Source organism: Anneissia japonica, unplaced genomic scaffold, assembly GCF_011630105.1.
Source record: "Anneissia japonica isolate Jap-2015-1 unplaced genomic scaffold, ASM1163010v1 scaffold4988_len2956909_cov206, whole genome shotgun sequence".
NCBI classification, from domain to species: Eukaryota; Metazoa; Echinodermata; class Crinoidea; order Comatulida; family Comatulidae; genus Anneissia; species Anneissia japonica.
In genome coordinates this window covers 524911-544713 of record NW_022696345.1, presented here as the reverse complement: position 1 = coordinate 544713, position 19803 = coordinate 524911, and the positions used below count along the sequence as shown (strand labels likewise).

At 34.3% G+C, this 19803-nt stretch overlaps 2 protein-coding genes across 3 annotated transcripts; one reads left to right on the top strand and one right to left on the bottom strand.

The window, feature by feature from the left end:
• Window position 1: 1 nt before the first annotated feature.
• LOC117101790 (chloride transport protein 6-like) lies at window positions 2-11966 on the top strand. Of its 2 annotated transcripts, none has more exons than XM_033241863.1 (22): window positions 2-162; window positions 342-401; window positions 553-684; window positions 886-952; window positions 1587-1693; window positions 2045-2171; window positions 2276-2402; window positions 2948-2994; window positions 4177-4262; window positions 4430-4543; window positions 4957-5117; window positions 5745-5832; window positions 6112-6256; window positions 6510-6639; window positions 6867-7026; window positions 7119-7225; window positions 7345-7525; window positions 7657-7862; window positions 8001-8109; window positions 8266-8376; window positions 8626-8751; window positions 11396-11966. In XM_033241863.1, exons 1-22 carry the CDS (start codon window positions 97-99, stop codon window positions 11474-11476), a joined length of 2538 nt encoding a protein of 845 aa, XP_033097754.1. In that variant the 5' UTR covers window positions 2-96; the 3' UTR covers window positions 11477-11966. The 2 variants fall into 2 exon arrangements, with proteins under 2 accessions (XP_033097754.1, XP_033097753.1); XM_033241862.1 differs by having other exon boundaries at window positions 3-162; window positions 6486-6639.
• Window positions 8924-19324, bottom strand: LOC117101791 (lysosomal amino acid transporter 1-like). The gene is made up of 11 exons (XM_033241864.1): window positions 19106-19324; window positions 17552-17741; window positions 16929-17055; window positions 15867-16005; window positions 15359-15573; window positions 14915-15001; window positions 14251-14396; window positions 14126-14153; window positions 13213-13443; window positions 12197-12352; window positions 8924-10325 (listed from the first exon to the last, which is right to left on the bottom strand). The coding sequence occupies exons 2-11, from the start codon at window positions 17716-17718 to the stop codon at window positions 10056-10058; spliced, it is 1566 nt and encodes a 521-aa protein (XP_033097755.1). The 5' UTR covers window positions 17719-17741; window positions 19106-19324; the 3' UTR covers window positions 8924-10055.
• Between the last annotated feature and the right edge of the window lie 479 nt (window positions 19325-19803).

The window sequence follows — 19803 nt, the reverse complement described above, 5'->3', positions numbered from 1 at the left end:
CATATTTATAGCTAGTGCCAAAAATAATCAACAAGGAGGCGGTGCTGCAGGTGGTTTTATGTTTTTATTTTTATTTTCATCGATGTTTGTACTATTATGCATCGTGGAAGAGATGGAATTTTATGTTGCAGAAGACACTTTGAGTCTTCAGAATCAGAAATGGTAAACTATGAATCTCCAAAGATTCTGGAACTAGATTGTAGAGTGTTTTTTTTTTGTTAACACCAGCCTAGGCCTAGCCTACACTACAGACAGAGAATGACCGAGAGTAAAAACTGTAGCACACTGTATTGATAATAATAATGGTTATGTTACATAGACAACTTTTTTACCTTTTTCAGAATTTAGTGGGAGCACATTCTACCACTGATGAAGATGATATTCCAAGGAAAGATTATGAGGTTTGCTTAGGAAATTAATAGAAAAGTACAATATAATAAATCAAATAATGATCACAGAATAATTTAAATAAACATTTTTCTTCCTGAACAAAGCTAGTGTCTAGCAAAGATTAAAATTGAAACAATACTTCAATTTTCGAATGTTTTTCAGAGTCTTGACTACGACAGCTGTGACAGCCATGTTTTACGGCAAGTAGTTGAAAAAGAAGAATCATGGTCAGCAAAGAACCTGGAGTTCATACGTTGGGTTGTCACATTCTTGATAGGAATTTTAACAGCTTTGGTAAGTGCTCATTGTTAGATTTTCATATTAGAAATGTATTACTGGATTTATGTTCTTAAAAAGTATCATGCCTATATTCCTCCTGATATCGAATTTTAGTTATGTATCAGAATTCTTGTTAAATTTCAGAAATTTTTAATTTTTATCACCAGTATTTATGTGATCATTTCTGACAGTATTTTTTCCATCTATTTAACACAGGTTGCTGTTTTTATAGATCTTATTGTGTCCTATCTCAACAACTGGAAGTTTGCAACCGTTGATAAGTGTATCCTTGTAAATTTGAGCTTATGGATGAATGAATGATTGATTATTTATTATTATTATTTATTCTGTTTTACTCTAAGATAGAAATGGCGGACTATATAAGGAAAATAACTTCCTATTCCCAATGGGATTCATCTACCATACATTGGGCGCATAGAGACCTTGTTTATTTGCACTATATAAATCCATCTATTACCATTATGAATGGTAGAATGATTTTTGAATAAATGCATAAATATACAAAAATAGATAGATGGATGCATAAATAGATGAGTGATTAAAACATAGTGTGAATTAATTAAAATGTTGATGCACAATTGATATATAATATAGATATAAATCTGTTACTTAATTGAGTGTTTGCAGGAAGGAAGACCTGGATGATTGAATGAATAAAGGAACACAAATTCAGAAATGTATTGATCTATGGAATATGCGTAAATTGTTGAATGAAATAATACAATGAATGAAGAAATAAATGAATGATATTATAAATGAATAAATAAGACCAGTAAATGAAAACCCTGTGAATATGTGGATAAATAAATAAATGAAGGAAAGATTACATAATACCAATTTTCTAATAATGCATATTTTATCTTAGTATTGTTTTCTTTAAGTTTTGTTATTTTTAGCCATAATTAAATGCAGTGAGGATGGCTGCCTTGTTGTATCTCTACTCGTCTTCCTGCTGTTCAATGCTAGCTTTGCGTTCATCGCTTCTGCACTTGTTTCCTTGGAGGTGAGTGTATCCATATAGCTTGAATGCTGTCTGTATAATGTACATTTCAGTTTTTCAAAGCTCTGTCGACATTATCATGATTCATGTGACGTATGTGTTGATTTGCCCATATATGGGCATGATCATATTCAAGGTACAAGGTTCAATTTATTCATCATATAAATATTACATGAAATTTGCTTTCTTTTTACACCCATATACTAATGCAATCACAGTGGTTTTTTTTTTCCATATAAAATTTCATAGTGTGCATTCAGTTTATATTAAAGAATTTTAACAAAAGGGTTCACAAAGTTAATTACACAAGGATTGCATCCAGTAATAGTAGCTTTTTAAAATTGATTATTTTAGCCTATCGCTGCCGGATCGGGTATCCCAGAGATCAAGTGCTATTTGAATGGCGTGAAAATTCCACGCGTGGTTCGGTTCAAAACACTTGTGTGCAAGGCGGTTGGTGTCCTCTTTAGTGTGGCTGGAGGTATGCACATTTGAAAATTTGTATGCATTTTTTATTTTTGTAAAAGTTTTATTCATTTTATTCTATTTATTGCTTTAATTAAATATATTTTTCCTTGTTTTCAGGTCTGTTTGTTGGCAAAGAAGGTCCCATGATTCATAGTGGTGCGATTATTGGCGCAGGTGTCCCACAATTCCAGAGTATTACTTTCAAGAAATTGAAATTTAACTTTCCATATTTCAGAACAGACAGGTGGGACATTCTTATATAATTTAAAATTATTGCTGGTATGTTATATTATATTGTATATTTATTATTTTATTATTGTCAGCATATTTATAATATATATTATTATTGTATTATTATTTTAAAAATCCTTTTGTTGTGTTTTAAGGCTCTTCGATTCCACCCACTTACAGTATCTCTCTGACATTCTTAACACCTATGTCCCAAACCAAAGAGATTTCTGACTGTCCCCACCTTCAAATTAGAATCATATAGTCAAACAACTGCTTTTTCTGCCTAATTTCTGTGGAATGACTTACCATTGTCTGTCAAAAACTCGCCCTCCTTGGATTTATTTAAACTAATTTAAAAACTCATCTACTTCAATCCTTCTAGTCTACTCTGTTTTCATGTTCGTATCAACATTGTCTTTTTACGTTTATGTTTATTACCCAACTATTTTATTCAGTCCATGCTCTATGTATACTTTCGCGCCTTTGATTTTCATTTTGAAATTTGTGCATAACAAATGTTTGTTTATTATTATTATGACCATTAATTTACTATTGCAGGGACAAGAGAGATTTTGTGTCTGGTGGAGCAGCTGCTGGTGTTGCAGGTATTCTGTATTATATACTTTTTATATAGCATTTATATGTGGCAAAGACAAGCCAAACCAGTCACTCGTCGCAAATTGTGTTACAGAGAAAATGGCCAAAACATGCTGGAATGTCAAATTTTTAAAAATCTATTTTATTGCACTAAACTAACCTTTATATATCTATACATTATTCTATGCTGTTATTTTCCCCATTTTCAATGTTAAAACAACACTTTTTAAGGATTTAAAGATAGTTTCTGCATGAGAAATGCCTGAAATCATAAACTTTGAAGGCTGATTTCTCATATAATAAATAATAAAGTTCTTAACCGTTCTGAATCAACAGAACAAGTGGCTGTCATTGACTACCACAGTAGTTGACAAGCTTCAACAGTGCAAAACAAAAAAAGGTCCCTAGAGGGGGAAAATATGTTAGCTGACCTTATATTTCACTTTCACGTTCCTTGATTTTGTTTTCTATTTTAGTATTAGCTAACCGTCTAATTACTTACTTATCTTCTCTTTTACTTTCATTCTATGCTTCCTTAACTTTCCGTGATTCCTATTTACCTACCTTTTCTTTCTTTAGTCTCCCTTTTCCTTTTAATTACCTTCTCTTTCCTTTCCCCTTTCTTTCTAATGCCTCCTTATGCATTGCTTCTTTAGCTTAAATTACCTTTGTAATATTTCCTTATCTTTCTTCTTTTTCTTTGTTTCCTATGTAACCTTGATTTTTCTTGTATTTACTTTATTTATTTTCTTTCCTTTTCATTTCTTATGCTTTTTCATACATATCTCATTTTATTTTATGTTATCGTTTCTTTCATATCCTGATTCTTTCTTGTCCTTTTCTTTCTTTTTACCATTTCTTAGGTTGTATATTGTTCTTTAAACAGCTGTGTGATTAAACACTTGTAACTTCATAAGTCATGTCGGATTTGAATGATTTTTTTACCATTTCATAGCTATTATTTTACTCTCTAACACTGTATTAATAACTCAAAATCGATTTTTGCGACGAGTGACTGGTTTGGCTTGTCTTTGCCACATATAGTGAATAACACAACATTTTGTGGGTGTGTTTAAGTGCTTCAAATAAAAATACTATTATTTTATAATTCTTGTCTTTTATTTATCTTATATTATAACTTTATTTCTTTTTTTTTTCTTTACTTTAATCCAAATTTGTACTTCCAATAGCTGCTTTTGGTGCTCCAATAGGGGGCGTCCTGTTTAGTTTAGAAGAAGGATCGTCTTTTTGGAACCAATCACTAACATGGAGAACGGTGAGAAACAGTCGCCTAATATGCTAGCTTTGTCTATAGGAATTCATTTTTGTGTTAGATAATTCAACATTGTAAATTTTGCCTCAACATTCAACTACTGTACGCTTTTAAAGAACTTGGAATCAGAATCAGAAAAAGACATAATTTATTTGAAATTGTTTTTCCAGTTTTTCTGTGCCATGTCAGCTACATTTACACTTAATTTTATCCTTTCTGGGATCAAGTTCGGCAACTGGGGTGGTGTGTTTCAACCGGGGCTTATTGACTTTGGAATATTCCAGGTAACTTCAGTCATGTGCATATCTATTAATAATGTTATGATATTCTCATTCACCAAAACGTCCACTGATTTATCTTAGATAAGAAAAATACATACTCCAAGTATTGAAATGCATGCCATTGTGTTGGGATTCCATTGAATTGAATAGAGTGGTGAATCACAACAACAATGACGTGTCATTTCAACACTTGGAGTAGGTATTATACTTTCTTATTCTCAATCAGGGTTTCAGGAAATTTGATTTAGACTTAAAATGGAGACCTGCTTGTGTGAGGTTTATGGTTTTTATTTTAAATAATGTAATAAAGTAATATCTCCAGAACTTCTAATTTAAACAAGTTTTATTTAAAAAAAAATCTATATTGATAACATCTGATCTACATTTGACTGAACACACCTCTATTTTATCACTAGTGTGGTACTGGTAAATGCAACTTATGGTCAGCCAATGACCTTTTAATCTTCATTGCAATGGGATTTGTTGGTGGACTCTTGGGGGCGCTTTTTAACTCTCTCAACAAGACTCTCACACGTTACAGACTACGCCATGTCTGCCAGAAGAAGGTTTATGTGAGGTAAGGTTAAACATAAAAACATTGCTCATTCATTCATTCATCATTCATTCATTCATTCATTCATTCATTCATTCATTCATTCATTCATTCATTCATTCATTCATTTATGGATTTTATTTATTCAAAAAACACATAAGCACCATACATACAATTAATAAGAAACATAAAAGAATATAAATGAAAAGAAATACAAAAAATTAAAAATTAAACAAAGTAACATTAATACTCATTCATAAAAGGGAGATAAAAATTGTATGTTAAATTAATTTCTAAAGGTATGTAATAGCTTGAATTATTGCACAAGTAGAACATTATTATTTAAATTATCATTAATTATCATTATCACTAACATCATTAACATACATAAATATTGCTTAGAAAAAGAAAGGACATCAATATAAACATTGAATTTTGGGATTTTTATAAAGAATGTAATATTGAATTGCACAAGTTGAACTTATCACAATAAAAATGAAAATTATCACATTTATAATTATCAGTAAATTTCAATATCATTATTAATTAAAAAGAAAAAGGATAAAAAAGGGCAATTGGTAGTAATGCTATAATATTTGGACACCTTGAAGTGGGAGATTTTTGTCATAATGGTTATTAACATTTTTTCAGGATCTTGGAAGCTGTTCTGATTGCTATGGTTACAACGTTTGTTGCCTTCCTGGCTGCCATGACACTTGGAGTATGCAAGAAAATTCCAGTAAGGCTTAGGCGGAACCAGAAAAATACTGTAGCTTAAGCAACAACCACAATAGATCATTTATAGATGAAAATTATTAAGTAAACTTGCTTTATTTGGGTAATGTTAATGTGGCGATAGTTAAGGGTCATCCAACCTTTTCTTTGACGTACAGTACATCTGTATATTCGGGCAGATTACTAGACCATTAATTTAAATTTCATCACATCGTACCACAGTGTTTGCTGTTGACAGAAATAAATATACTCCAACATATTTCTATATTTTTGTTTTTACCAGGAGATCCCATCTGATAACCATGCAACTCAAGAAGCATTCAACTCAACAAGGAATTACTTCTGTCAGGATGGTTATTATAACGACATGGCAACATTGTTCTTTAATCCTCAGGAAGTTGCCATCAAACAACTCTTCCACCAGGAAGGTGAGCAGTTGCTTGGAGTCACACCATCAAAAATGTTGTTAGATGGATATGAGATAGGCGAATAGGTGGTAGGATAGTGGAAGATGTTAGCTCCTAAATTTTCAAAATTTTTCAATACAAACCAGAATCTTTTACCATTAGAATTTTGATGAATGTCCCAACACTAATGTTCCCATTGTTAACAATATAATTGTTAATGAGAATCATTGGTTTTATTATTTTCAATTAGGTGCCTTCAGTCTTTCTTCTCTAGGAATTTTTTTCATGGTATTCTTTTTTCTGGCCTGCTGGACATATGGTGCGATGGTACCCAGCGGTTTATTCGTGCCTTGCCTACTCTGCGGTGCAGCTTACGGACGATTCGTCGGCAATGTCCTTAACGTGTGAGTTTAAGACTTCAATGGAACTACCTGCTATTTTTCCTCATCTTCTCTATGTTCTCCTCCTCACACATCTCCTTTTCTTCACCTTCTTTCACTTTCTTTTCTTTCTTCATCCCATTAGACTAAAACCTTTGAAGCAGCTTTGAAATCTTATGTGTAAATGTATATTTTGTTCATTCTAAAAATCTACATATCCTAAACTAACCAGCATTTCTCACATTTTTTAGGTATGTTGGCTACAAGAATATCTACACAGGAACATTTGCGCTGATGGGGTCTGCAGCATTTCTAGGGGGAGTGGTTCGCATGACAATTAGCTTGACTGTTATTCTTATAGAATCGACCAATGAAATCAGTTACGGTCTTCCTATCATGGTAGTACTTATGGTAAGATACTAACAGTACATTTTCTTAGGTATTTAGAATTTAGAAACTGAACAAATATTATTTTACTAAAATATACCTTCATTTTTTTGTAGGTTGCAAAGTGGTCTGGCGATCTGTTCAATCGTGGATTATATGATATTCATATTGACGTTAAGGGGGTTCCCCTTTTGGAGTGGGATGCACCAAAAAAGGCAGAGAGGTACAGTTTGGTAATCTTCAACTCTTTTAACTATCGTGAATCACCTCATTTTATGTTAATGAACCTATATTTAATGATTTTGACAAAGTATTAACAAATTGGTTATTTTATTACTCTAGGCTGCATGCCCATCAGATAATGGACACAGATTTAAGTTACATCTACCCGCATACACGTGTCAGATCCATCATCAACATGTTGCGTACAACTGCCCATCATGCTTTTCCTGTGGTCACGGAAAGAGAGGAAACATTGCTGGAACCAAAGAGTGTCTTGGCTCAGAATAACATTCTCTATAAGGTAAGTAATGAACCTCCTTCTGAGGGTGGTATAATTTAACAGTGTTGTATGTATTGCTACTAGATTTAAATGAACACTAGTAGCTGATGCAGTAGCTGAATTTTTATAATTTCAATGATTTCCAACAACAGAAGGAAAGAACATTAACTAGAGCTTCAGAACAGCGCCACCGCACATTATCAATCAATGATGGCATCTATGGAAGTTATACTGAGCGTGAACATCATATGCGATCTAGAACTCAACCTGCTAGTCAAGATGGCCAACAGCCTTGTAGTGAAAATACCAGTGGTGTTATTCTTGATCAAGAAAATGCAACGTCTGAGTCATATGTACAGTTAGTAAATCAATATTTATAATTGCTTATTTGTCTTCCGTTTCTACAATGATCACTGTGCTTTTCTTAGTCTTGTTTTTTTATTGCACAATGTGTTTTTTATTTTGTTCTAATGGATTTGAGTCCTATTTTTTTCAGTACTGAAATCGAAGAAAGATATCGACCTTTGACTTTTCATGGACTTGTACTTCGTAGCCATCTAGTTGTCCTATTAGAAAATAATGTTTACTATCCTGAAAACATGACAGTGAGTTTTTTCTTTGCATTCAATAAAATATGTAAACTTTTGCATAGGTGAAATTTAATAGTACTGTACACCTTTGTCAAATTCAAAATTATATCCATTTATTTGTTAAATTTGAAACAAATATTTACAGAAAATGTTTCTTTTGGATTGTTTCAGCGCGCAAGCCAACCGGAAATAGATTACGAGACACTGACAAAGTCGTACCCACGGTATCCAGATATCCAATCACTTAACAACCTTCACAGAATCAGTAATAAAATGATTATGGTATGGTGTATTATCCATCTTGAATATTACATTTGAAATTATTGTGAATTTTTTGTAATGCTCTAATCAGTTTTTTTTTATCACATCATTTTTATATTGAAAGGTCTGTATTCATTGTGTTGTGATCATTATTACTTCTTTATGACTTTGTTTTAGGAATACTAAATATATAGTATAAAAATATGACTTTAAATATTTAATGTAAAGTTTCTGTTTAAATCAATGTTTCTATGTTTATACTTATTTTAGGATGTGGAACAGTACATGACGTCATGCCCTTACACCATCTTGCCAGAATCCCCTGTTACCAAAGTATTTCAACTGTTCCGTACTATGGGGTTACGCCACCTACCGGTTGTCAATAGCAATGGAGAGGTATAATTAACCTTTTAATAATATTTGTTTTATTATTTATCTGTATTTCAAACAAGATATTTTTTTCAACCATTCACACAATGTGAAATTTTATTACTACAACACTGGATAACAGTTATGTAATAACAACTATGTAATGTTATAACTTTATACAATTATTTTAATTCAGCAGTTACAATATGCATAGTTTATTTAATTATAGACTCTATTTTTGGCTATATTTTAACTGATAGTACATCTTACTTTCTTTTGGAAGCCAATCTCTGTTTTTTATCTCTATTATTTTTAAAGTTGTAATCATTCTCTATTTATTTTAATTAAGGCAAATAAATGGTAGAAACATTTGTGAAGTGAAATAAATATGTTAAATGTATTGATTTGCAAAGTATGATAGAAACCCATAAAATTATGTTTTTAATTATTTTTTAATCAAATGTAATGATTTGCAACTATCTTAAAATCCATGAAATCCTTAAATAGAAATATATTACACATAATTTATAAAATATGATTTGAAAGCCTCCTGATTAAATATTTTCATAAATAGTTTTAAGAGTGTAAGTTAAATATATGTTTAGTATTCTTTATGAAAATTCATTTTTTTTTCTAATATAGATGTTATTTGAAATTACTGTAATTTAAAAATATCCTGGAATAATTTTTTCTTTACCTACATGGAATGCTTGTATACATGGGAAGTTTTCGAATCAGATATTTATGTTTAGGATTATATAGCACTTTCAATTGGCCTGTCTAACCATGAAGTACTGGATGTGAGCTCACAATCATGTGTACAGAAGCTACAATGAGATAATGTAGCGAGCCAGGCTGTGCTCTGAAGAAATTTGTAGTCTAAACCAGCCTGGGTTTAATCACGCCCTGAATGGTACCACTCTCTAGGATTAATCATACAAAATGTACAGCTCCACTTCATGGGGATTGGAAACTTCTTATTTACATTATTTTTTGTACTTAATTATTATCCATTTTTTTCTAGAATAATTTGCTTAAAAAACAAAAAAAAAATTTGCTGCTTAGTCCAAGATTTATGGGAACATAGAATAAAGTAACTTAAAGAATATATTAAATGATTGAATATAAAGTTTCACATGCTTGTGAAACTTTAAGCATCTATGCTAATATTCAACACTGATATATGCTTATTTGGTTCTTATTTAACCTTTAGTACCGTTTAGCTAGCTAACATGTGTTCTCCCACTGGACCTAGTGTGAGATTTAAGAGTGAAGCTATTTTGGTCCTGAGAAAAAAATGATGGATTTTAATTTTCTTGTCTGCAATATTCTCATGCCTTCATGATATCCAATTCTTCCCAGAATTCCTCCAAATCATCTTCTGTATCTTTCTCCTCTTCCATTATCTGCCCATCAGCCTCCTTTTGCTCCTGCTCACTCATGAACTCTGCTGTTCTTGGTGAGCGGATCGTTGTGGAGTCGGCTGCTAAGAAGGCTTCAACCGACATTCCTAGCTCCCGTTCAATTTCCTCCATAACATCCTCTTCTCTTGTTCCTTGCTGGGGCGTCTCAACTGACCTTGATATGTCACCCTCATCCCACTGTTGGGGAAAAAAAAAAATAAAAACAGAATTAAGAGAACGAACATTGCACTAACATTGTATTGATTCTGTTTCTCTGTTTAGCCGGACACTCACCACGCTCAATAGCCGATGCGATTCAGTGACGCATGTCCCTCAAAAAATTAGTCACGCGCCCCCCCCCAGTTTCCCCTCAAAATATTTTGACAGTTAGCGCCCCCTTAACTGATCATCGAGCCCCACTTCACCTTTGCATCCCCCATGAGCACCCCCACTTCAAGACTAGACTAGATACGCCGCTGACGTGATTCTATGGAAAATGCAACAACACCTGCGCAACTCGTAGTTTTTAATTACGATCCGTTCAGACTGGCACCGACAATGAGCAGACAGCACCGCGTTGTCTAGCGCTCACAGAGAGCAGAGTTGGATTCGTCAGCCGACGGTCCTTCGGTCGTCGTACGAAGCAGTGAGTGCCTGGTTTTATAATACACTAATACATTCATTTTGTTTGATTGATTGATTGGTATGTCTCCGTCATGGTTGACAGTTCGTGATTTTTGTGATAACATGCCACCTATGTCAGTTTGAAGCTAATTCGTAGACCTTTGGTAGAGGTTGCCCAACTATGTTGATCCATCTGGACGTAGGATGTCCACGGCCTCTTGTGCCCTCAATCCTGGCCTGCACCTTTCCTGTCGGTCATCTGGCTATGTGCCCAAATCAGCGGAGAGCCTGACAGTTATGAGTATCAATTAGCCTTTTTTTTAGGACCAATTTCTTTTAAAATGCTGGCATTTGTTCATTTTGCTGTCCAAGGTGTCCGCAGCAGTCTACGTCAGCACCAGAGCTCAAATGCAGTAACTCTTTTTTCACAATTTTCTTTTGTGAGTGTCGATGTTTTACAAGCATAGGTTGCGATGGGGAAGACCAATGCTTGAACTAGCCTTTTTTGTTGCTTGGTAACTTGGTCAGTCCAAATTTTTATTTTATTTATGTATTGGATATATTGAATAAATCAAATCACAATTGTTGTTCTATTACATAAGAAGGAGATGTATTAACATTCTAGTCTTTTGTTTTTATTGTAGATTCTTGGAATGATAACAAGACATAACCTCACAGAAGAGTTTCTAGAAAAGAAGTTACACCAACACCAACATTATGATTGACAAGCTCCAGTGTTAACATAGCAACCACCCGACCACCACCACTACTAACAAGTATAAGACAACATAATTAAGATTGTTTTTCAAATATATATTTTTTAACAAAAAACAAATTTAGAAATATATAAAATTATATTATAGCCCAAGGCAGTACTGCACTTTATAATGTTTTGTTTTGCTATACATTAATTTTTCCATAGCAACCAACAAAGTCAAAATTGATTTTTATATACCAGTATATTTTTAAACAAAAATTACTTGCTATTTTTTAAAAAGGAAATATTAAATTATAATCTAAAAATGTAATTAAGTTAATTAAATAATGTATTTCTAAATGTAATTCAGTTAGTAGAGTGTATAGTGTATCTTTGTTTTAACAATGCTTATATTGAAGAGTGAAGTTTCACAGAAAATGTAATTTTGAATGCCATCATTTTGACTACTGTATATTTAACAATGTAAAGACTAAATAAACACTGCTAAATAATGCACAGCTTCTGTCTAAAAATTATTAATGAAGTACAAATTTTCCATGAGTTTATGACCATGTCACAAACATTTTGGAAGAAAATAAGTGGACCAGTCAATAAGTTAGAAGTTAGAACGCAGCCAATCAGATAATAAGAAATAAAGGAAGTTTATATTTTTAAAAGCTATAGTGGGAAGAATACACCTCAACTACTTGATATATGATTGATGATTAAAAAGCCTATGATGTCATACCTCAAGATCGTCTGGTTCCAGTTGAGTTGGATCTTCTATTGAGTCCATGTAAACAGAATTATTACTTGACCTGTAACTTAGCTCGGACTCTGATGTCCTGGTAACGTCATCGTAATTATCATCGGCCACTAGTTCCATCTTAGCATGTGTGGTTACCTTACCAACAGAGTTAAACATCATCATTACTCATAATGATAATAATAATAATAATAATATAATATTCATACATAATTATCTTCAATGGCAAACAGCCTATCACACGCTAAAAGGAATGATACCCTTATCTGACACTAATAGGGAAATGGACCTTTTTGGAGTGTGTCAATCAAACTTAGAAACTCACCAATCAGAACAGAGACAGGAACATGCGCGTGTTTTAAGTGTTGTCCCACAAACGCACGTAATACTTACATTTACGCTGTTATTGTTTTGTAGGTCCTTAGCAACAATATCCAAGGGGCGGGGCTTAGCGGAAAGGGCCATTTATTATGCTCTTATTAGACATGCGATAATAATAGGTCGATTTATAAGGCGCAAATAAACAAGGTCTAAAGCTCTATACAGTACTGTTATTAATTATTATTATTATTAGTATTTATAATGTGGAATGATCAATTCGGCTATGCCCCACCACTTGCATATATATTTTCACAAAAACGTAAATGCGTTTGTGTGACACATGTTTGTATGTTTGTGGGACAAGCGCGTATTGTCCTGATTTGGTTGGTCAATTATCAAGATTGATTGACACTCAGACAGGTCCATCCTACAAGTTAAAAGCACTTATAGCATCTCCCTGCGCTTCTTTGAAAGAAAACGTTTGCAAACAGATACTTATTTCTTGAGAATTTCGTTAGTATCTCTATTTGCGATTAAGTGACAGTTCGGTTCGCCATAGAATAATAGACGTAGGCCTATACTTTTCCTTAGACTTACTTTTACATCGGCTTTGATATTATAATACTGATTAACAAGGGGAAGAATCAACTGTTGTTGAAAATATTTGCGGCACTTACCATATCCACAACTCTTTGTTCCTCCTCATCTTCTTCCTCGATTCTCGGAAGACTTCCTCCTACATCGTCCATTTGAACCCACGAGTCAACATCCCCCTCGTCTCCGTCGAACCTGTTTCCGTTCGGGTCTTCGACATCGTCTTCATCGGCGATTCGGTAGGTCGGGCTATTGCGCATTCTTTTGGAAGACTTTTGCTTCGGACGCTTGTTTTTTAGTAAGTGAGATAAGATCTGAGGGCTATGTCAAGAGAAACTTCTATCGCACGTGACCCACATTAATAATGCAGCGTGCGCGCGTGTGTTTGACTTCTCACGGCATTATGAGCTAATCACAGGATGGATAGAACAGAATTATTACTGTACTTAGCCTATGGCTTATTCCAGTGCGAAAGATAGGTGCATTTGGACTGTCAATTTAAACAACCAACCAATTGAGCAGATCAAATAATCAATCAATCAAATCAATCAATCAATTGATTGATTGATCGATCGATCAATCAATTAGGAGTCAATCAAATATTATTCAAAGTAATTAGTTACCCCGCATAAACAGTGGTGGCGCCAGCGGTGGAGGGGGAAAGGAGGGCACTCCCCCGTCAGACAGGCCTTGAACCTCTCTCCCTTCCTCGGTCGTCGGATCAAAAATAATAAAAAAAAAACAAAAACAAAAAAACAATTTGCCTATCCAAATAGCGTTATTTTAGTTGCCACTCCCTATTGTGGTCTAAAAGCAATAAGTCATAAAAACTCTCACCGTGAACCCTACCAAGATTTTTTTTACAGGAGTCGGACCGAAGGTCTAGTCGACCGGGACCCCCCGTCGGACATGTTTAACCACTTGTCGGCAAATTTCTGGAGCCACCGCTGCGCATAAATCCTAGAAACAGATTTTATTAAATTTAAAAAAGGATACAACAAGATTGAAAGTAATCATCCCGATGCTGTAGTAAAAAAAAAAAAAAAAAATAAAAAAAATATAAACATAACGTACAGAAAAATAAAATAATTGTGTTTTGTGATAATAACGCCACGCATTACCTTCCAATCGTCCATGGTAACGTATTTATGATGTAATCCGAGGTTTCCCGGTCGTAGGATAAAATTGATAAAACGTAGGCTATATTGGCGAATATTTGCAGAAAGTAGCAATAAAAAGACCTGCCCATGTGTGTCCGATGTCGCTTCTGGAAGGGAAAAAAATCAGGCTTATTGACGATATTTAACACTTGACATAAAAGATCTAAATCGTGGATTGTTATCTTCTTCAAATTTGCACAATGCGACCAGAAAGTACTGCCACATTGATGGCAAACTCGAGCCCGAATCAAATTTGGTTTGATTGTATTTTGTCACCAAATGTCCATACTGATCATCTTTAGACTGGCTAAAAATAAAGATATAAAATATTAAAATAAAGTTCGATGCACAGCAATTACCATCAGGATAAATAGACAATTATTGTGTTTCAAGTGCTCATTTTCTGATTGCCACATAATTATTCACTTTGCGGTTTTTAGATAATTTTCATTAATTAGACAAACTCATGAATTTAACAAAATTAAAAAATAAGTAGGCCTATATACAGGTAATCAACTAAGCTACTGTAATATGAAGACTTAAATATTAATCTACTGTTAACTCTAAGGTTTTATTAGTCATATGGAGCGCCAAAACCGTCAAAACCCTTTAGCATAAACCTTACCATTGATATGACCTCTGGAATCTTGTAGGCTACATATAATAAAGTGGAAATTGAACCGATTATGTAGCCAGTTAGTTCACCATCCTCCTGTACAATAAATCAAACGCAAATGTGAGACATGCGTTATCAAAGAGAAGTATAAAATAACGTGTAGATGAGAAAACTTTGTGGGCGATTAAATGTGGTGCATTGATTCTTAGAGAGGTTTCGTCACACTGTCTGAGGCTAGAACAACGTATACGCAAGCTCTTGGTGGGCGTACACTAATAAGAAACGAGATACTCGTTACGCTACTTAATGAATGTATATTGGGCTTTTGCGCTTCACCATAACTAACAGGAGACATGGAATGGAGAGCGATGTTACTTTGAACAAGTATTAATACAGTATACGCCCGTAATTAACTCTTAAGCAATAAATAACGAAAATAATTGCATATAATACCTGGAGGAAATCTTCAGATGCGCCGAGGAGGACGCGTCCACTCGGAGACCGTTTCTGAATTGATTCTCCTACTTGAGGCCTAGGGATCAACCAGCTGCCTAAATACGAAACTGTTAGGACACATGACGTCCCGATGCACAACACTCGGAAGCCTGCTCCATTCGTCTTATGTCGGGTTAATGAACCACTTTTCTGTTTGATACTCTTCCATTCAACTGAAATAAAGAAAATATCGACAAAAGCTAGAGTCTTAGAAAGATATATTGTTTCTTCCACCAGATAGTTAATGAGAGTTGATGGTGAGTGTAGTTATAATGCAGTTATTTTTGTAGAGAAACAAACAAATCTCATCCGAACATTTTTCCTTTGCTGACCATAGGTTCTGATGTATGATAAGTATGATTATTCAAAATATTAATGATCGTATAACAGATTCTTTTAATATACAATGCAACACGTTCGATGTTTATCACATAGGCTATTTGCGAAATAGGTGCAACATACTTACGATTATTAACGACACCTGGATGCGAAAAATTACTGTATTGAAATCCATCGACCGGTCGTGGCTTCTTCGCATATACATTGTAGAAGTACTGCCCAATAAATATGGTGTCCATCACCAGAAAATATATTGCTGTTAAAACCTGAAATCGAATGAAAACCTTAACCAGACAGGGACTCACGTTTAATATCGAGAGCCTACACCTGGAATATTATACCGCAGTTACATTGGGTGCATATATCATAGGCCTATAGACCATATGTTTTCCTGGAAATACAGTAGGCCTACAGAAAAACTTATTAATAAATCTTTTCATAATCGGAAATTAGTTAATATAATTTCATAGTTAACTTGTTTGGAATATGACAATAAAGCTTATCTTATCTTATGTTGTAAACCATTACAGAACTATTTGATATCCTCAACATTTTCAGAATAGATAAGTGAGTTGCGCTTATTTCAATACATAACATCGATATGCATTGACATTTTACAATTTAGTCGCAAAACGGAGGGGGGAGGGCACACATGCCCGCGTTCCCCTACTTAATTCGCGCCTGGTCCGCTTAACGTAAATGCACAGTTTGTTAACACGAAGTGGTAGACTGTTTCCGTGAGACACGTTTGCAGCAAATTCAATCCGTTTGTCAATTCATTCATAATTTATCTTTCGCTCATGTTGTTATTAGTACTTTTCCATGTCATTGTTGATTGCTGCCTGCTGTTTTCTTTTAAATTTTATATACATTTGTCATTGTATATTTGTCTTATATAGGTTTTGCTACGGGCGCATGAACTATCATTAAAACTATTTAAATTTACATAATTATCAAAAAAACTTATATAGGCCTATTTATTTTGATAAAACAGAATGAACTCTAATTAGCGTGCTGATATCGCACGGCAACGAATGAGGAAGTCGATCCTAAGTGTAGCAAGGTAAGGGAAAGCCAGACTACAGTAGCAATGGCACAAATACGTTGAACAATAAAGTTATTTATTGTTTTTGTACTTCAAATAACTTTTGTCATTTAAAACGTTGTCCGTAACGTCTGTCCTTCTTACCATGGTTCCAATCTGGTTGCTTAATACACAGCCGATGAGGTTAAAGACATTCGCCAAAGCCAGATGAAGTGTAAAAAATAGGTGATTAAAACTTGTCTTGGAATCCTGATAGTTCGTCTTCAACATTCTATAATCAAGAAAGTTTAGTGATTAAAGCTGCTGGTTTCCATAAAATCGATACAGGCTACCGCCGACAGCCGATTGGTTGATCGAATCGGGGAGCCTTCCCGATTGCGTTGGGGAGAGCTGCACAGTGTTTGCAGTTAAAGTCATCATGCTTTTTGTTTTATAATTTGATATAAAGCGCAGAGACACTGCGCGATATGCGCTATAAATTTAAATATCATTATCAAGACTGAACAACGACGACATATAGGCTACATATACACATATACATATACACATATAATATACCCATATACATATATATACATATATACCTATACACATATACATATATATATACATTATATATATATATATATATATACATACATACATACATACATACATACATATATATACATACATATAGATACATATTGTGTGGGGGTGTGTGTATGTGTGATAGGAGGACTAGATCACAGTCATTGTTGATTATTTGTATATTATGGGTTACTTACAGAAAGTGTGATCCAAACCAAAGAGCAATGGCAATAAACGAAACACCAAAGCCAATATGCTGAATAACAGACACCAAGCACATATTGAACACATTGTACACTCCTGCCGAACCACTTGTGCAGTTCTCCGACGAGTCATATCCGTTGATAGTAGCGTCGTGTTTCATCCTGCAAAGTGCAGCCTTTAGACCTAGAAGGGATCGAGGAAGGGGAACAATTATTGAGCCATCGAGATAAAAAACTGACATGTGTTAATTGTGAATAATTTTATTAAAGTTATATGTCTTTATGAATTACAGTACACCCCGGCCTCCTATGTTGCAGGCCAATCGCCTCGTAGATTTTTTCTAAAACAGATTATATTTTTTAGGAAATAATTCGGACTAAATCATCAGAACAACCTAACACAACTCACAGTTTGCCCAGTTTTTTTAGTCGCATGGGGATAGCCCATTGGACCCCACCAAAATATTGCCAGTAGACGCTCCGTCATAAATTATCAGACCCCGTGTCGGACGACATTCCACACCCCGACCCTTCCCGAATCTGCTTCCTTCACTTGTAGGCCTATACAGTGGCTAAAAATTGAAATTAGAAATGTTCAGTAATCAAGTAGTTCGATTTGTACAGTTATACATCTGTCTGGTGGTATCTAATAAAGTCGTTATTATATTAGCACGTATTAGGATTATTGCTTGCATTAATTAGCCCACATAAGGCCATTCATAGCAGGTCGTTATGTAACGTAATAACAAGGATTTATCGTAGTGACAAATAATTGGAAATTGACGTAGGCCTAGGTTATTATTCATAGTAGTTAGGCCACCTGCAAACTTTCTCACCATATAGATAATATTCTATATAGGATTGTAATAATAATAGTGATGATGATTATTATGACGATTATCTATACCACTATACTTATGATTGATTATTTTTAAGATTATGAATATTACAATTATCATTAGGCATCAACAACATCATTATCCTCATCATCAACATTATCACTGTTGCCGTCATCATAATATCATTATTAATCATTATTATTATGTATGAATTATTACGGTGATTGTTTATTATCAGTACTACCGATACCACTACTGCCGCTATTACTACTACTATGGTTTTACTACGGCTCCTGCTACACAGTTGCTGCTAATTATAGGCCTACTACTAAATAATAATAATAAAAACTATTATTATTTTCTTTTTTTTAAGTTGTGGTCTGTAGGCCAACTGTATGTATTGTACACATCAAATCAATTTGTCGGATTCGTCTGTATATAAGGTATGTCCGATCGTAATCTGATCCGTGGGGCGCGCGGGTACCGGTGTAAAAGTGCCAACGTAGAAAAACACTTATATAACAACTAAAATGTGTACGTAGATATCGTTTGGTGGGAGAAGCCTTGTGATTTTAATCCAACAAAGCCATAAAGCTCTTAGGTGGAAGCTATAAATTCAACCATTCGCCGGCTAATGTACAGCGGAGGTAGTCCGACTGTGTGGATATGCTCGTTCCGTCAGTGACATAATTAAAGTGGATAAACTTACGCTTATATTGAATAAAATACTACGTCACACAGAGCGTAGCCTGACGATTTCAACGGTACCGTAATTCCTATTTATATTTCGCAAGTCTTCGGTAAAATCGTAGAGTTGAGTTTCCTAGCCGTTTACTCTCCACTTCGCCATTTTGAATACGAATGTGTCTTTGAATGCCGCAAGCAAAGTCCACAGACCTGACTCGTTGCCTTATCAGCACTGTTGAACAACCCGGTTATAGAAAAAAATAATAATGTGTATTTGTAATATCTATTCACACAGTCGCGTTAGAGTTTATGTACTGTGTTAAGTAAACAACCAATACAATATACAGTACCTCATAAAACGAACGCTCCAATTTATGCAAACATTGGCGAAAAACTGACAGTGGGTGGGACCGGAACACTATTGACGGTGGACCCACAACGATTCGCACTACCGAATTGTGATATATAGTACGGAACGGTATATACTAACAATAGTACCACAAAACCCATTACCGACAAAAGGAGGAGGAGGGATAAGTAGGGAACTAGCTAAGATTCAACTGGAAAATTTTCTGTATGGACTCTGTATGGGGATAAGGCGTGTACCCCCACAGCCCCGTAGATACGTCACTCCTTACCGGTTTAGTCAGGAAACCGTATGCGAAGGTCCCGGGTTAAGTTTTGTTCATAGACAGATCCTACCTCTTAATGTTAAGTTTC

Excerpts from the sequence above, each read along its gene's own strand:
- LOC117101790 (XM_033241862.1), top strand. The coding sequence starts at position 97 with ATGCATCGTGGAAGAGATGGAATTTTATGTTGCAGAAGACACTTTGAG. Across the intron at positions 402-552 it reads TTCCAAGGAAAGATTATGAG|AGTCTTGACTACGACAGCTG; the intron begins GTTTGCTTAGGA and ends AATGTTTTTCAG. Across the intron at positions 5,118-5,744 it reads CAGAAGAAGGTTTATGTGAG|GATCTTGGAAGCTGTTCTGA; the intron begins GTAAGGTTAAAC and ends ACATTTTTTCAG.
- LOC117101791 (XM_033241864.1), bottom strand. The coding sequence starts at position 17,718 with ATGAAACACGACGCTACTATCAACGGATATGACTCGTCGGAGAACTGC. Across the intron at positions 15,574-15,866 it reads TCCAGGTGTCGTTAATAATC|TTGAATGGAAGAGTATCAAA; the intron begins GTAAGTATGTTG and ends TCTTTATTTCAG. Across the intron at positions 13,444-14,125 it reads TGATTACTTTCAATCTTGTT|ATCTTATCTCACTTACTAAA; the intron begins GTATCCTTTTTT and ends CATAGCCCTCAG.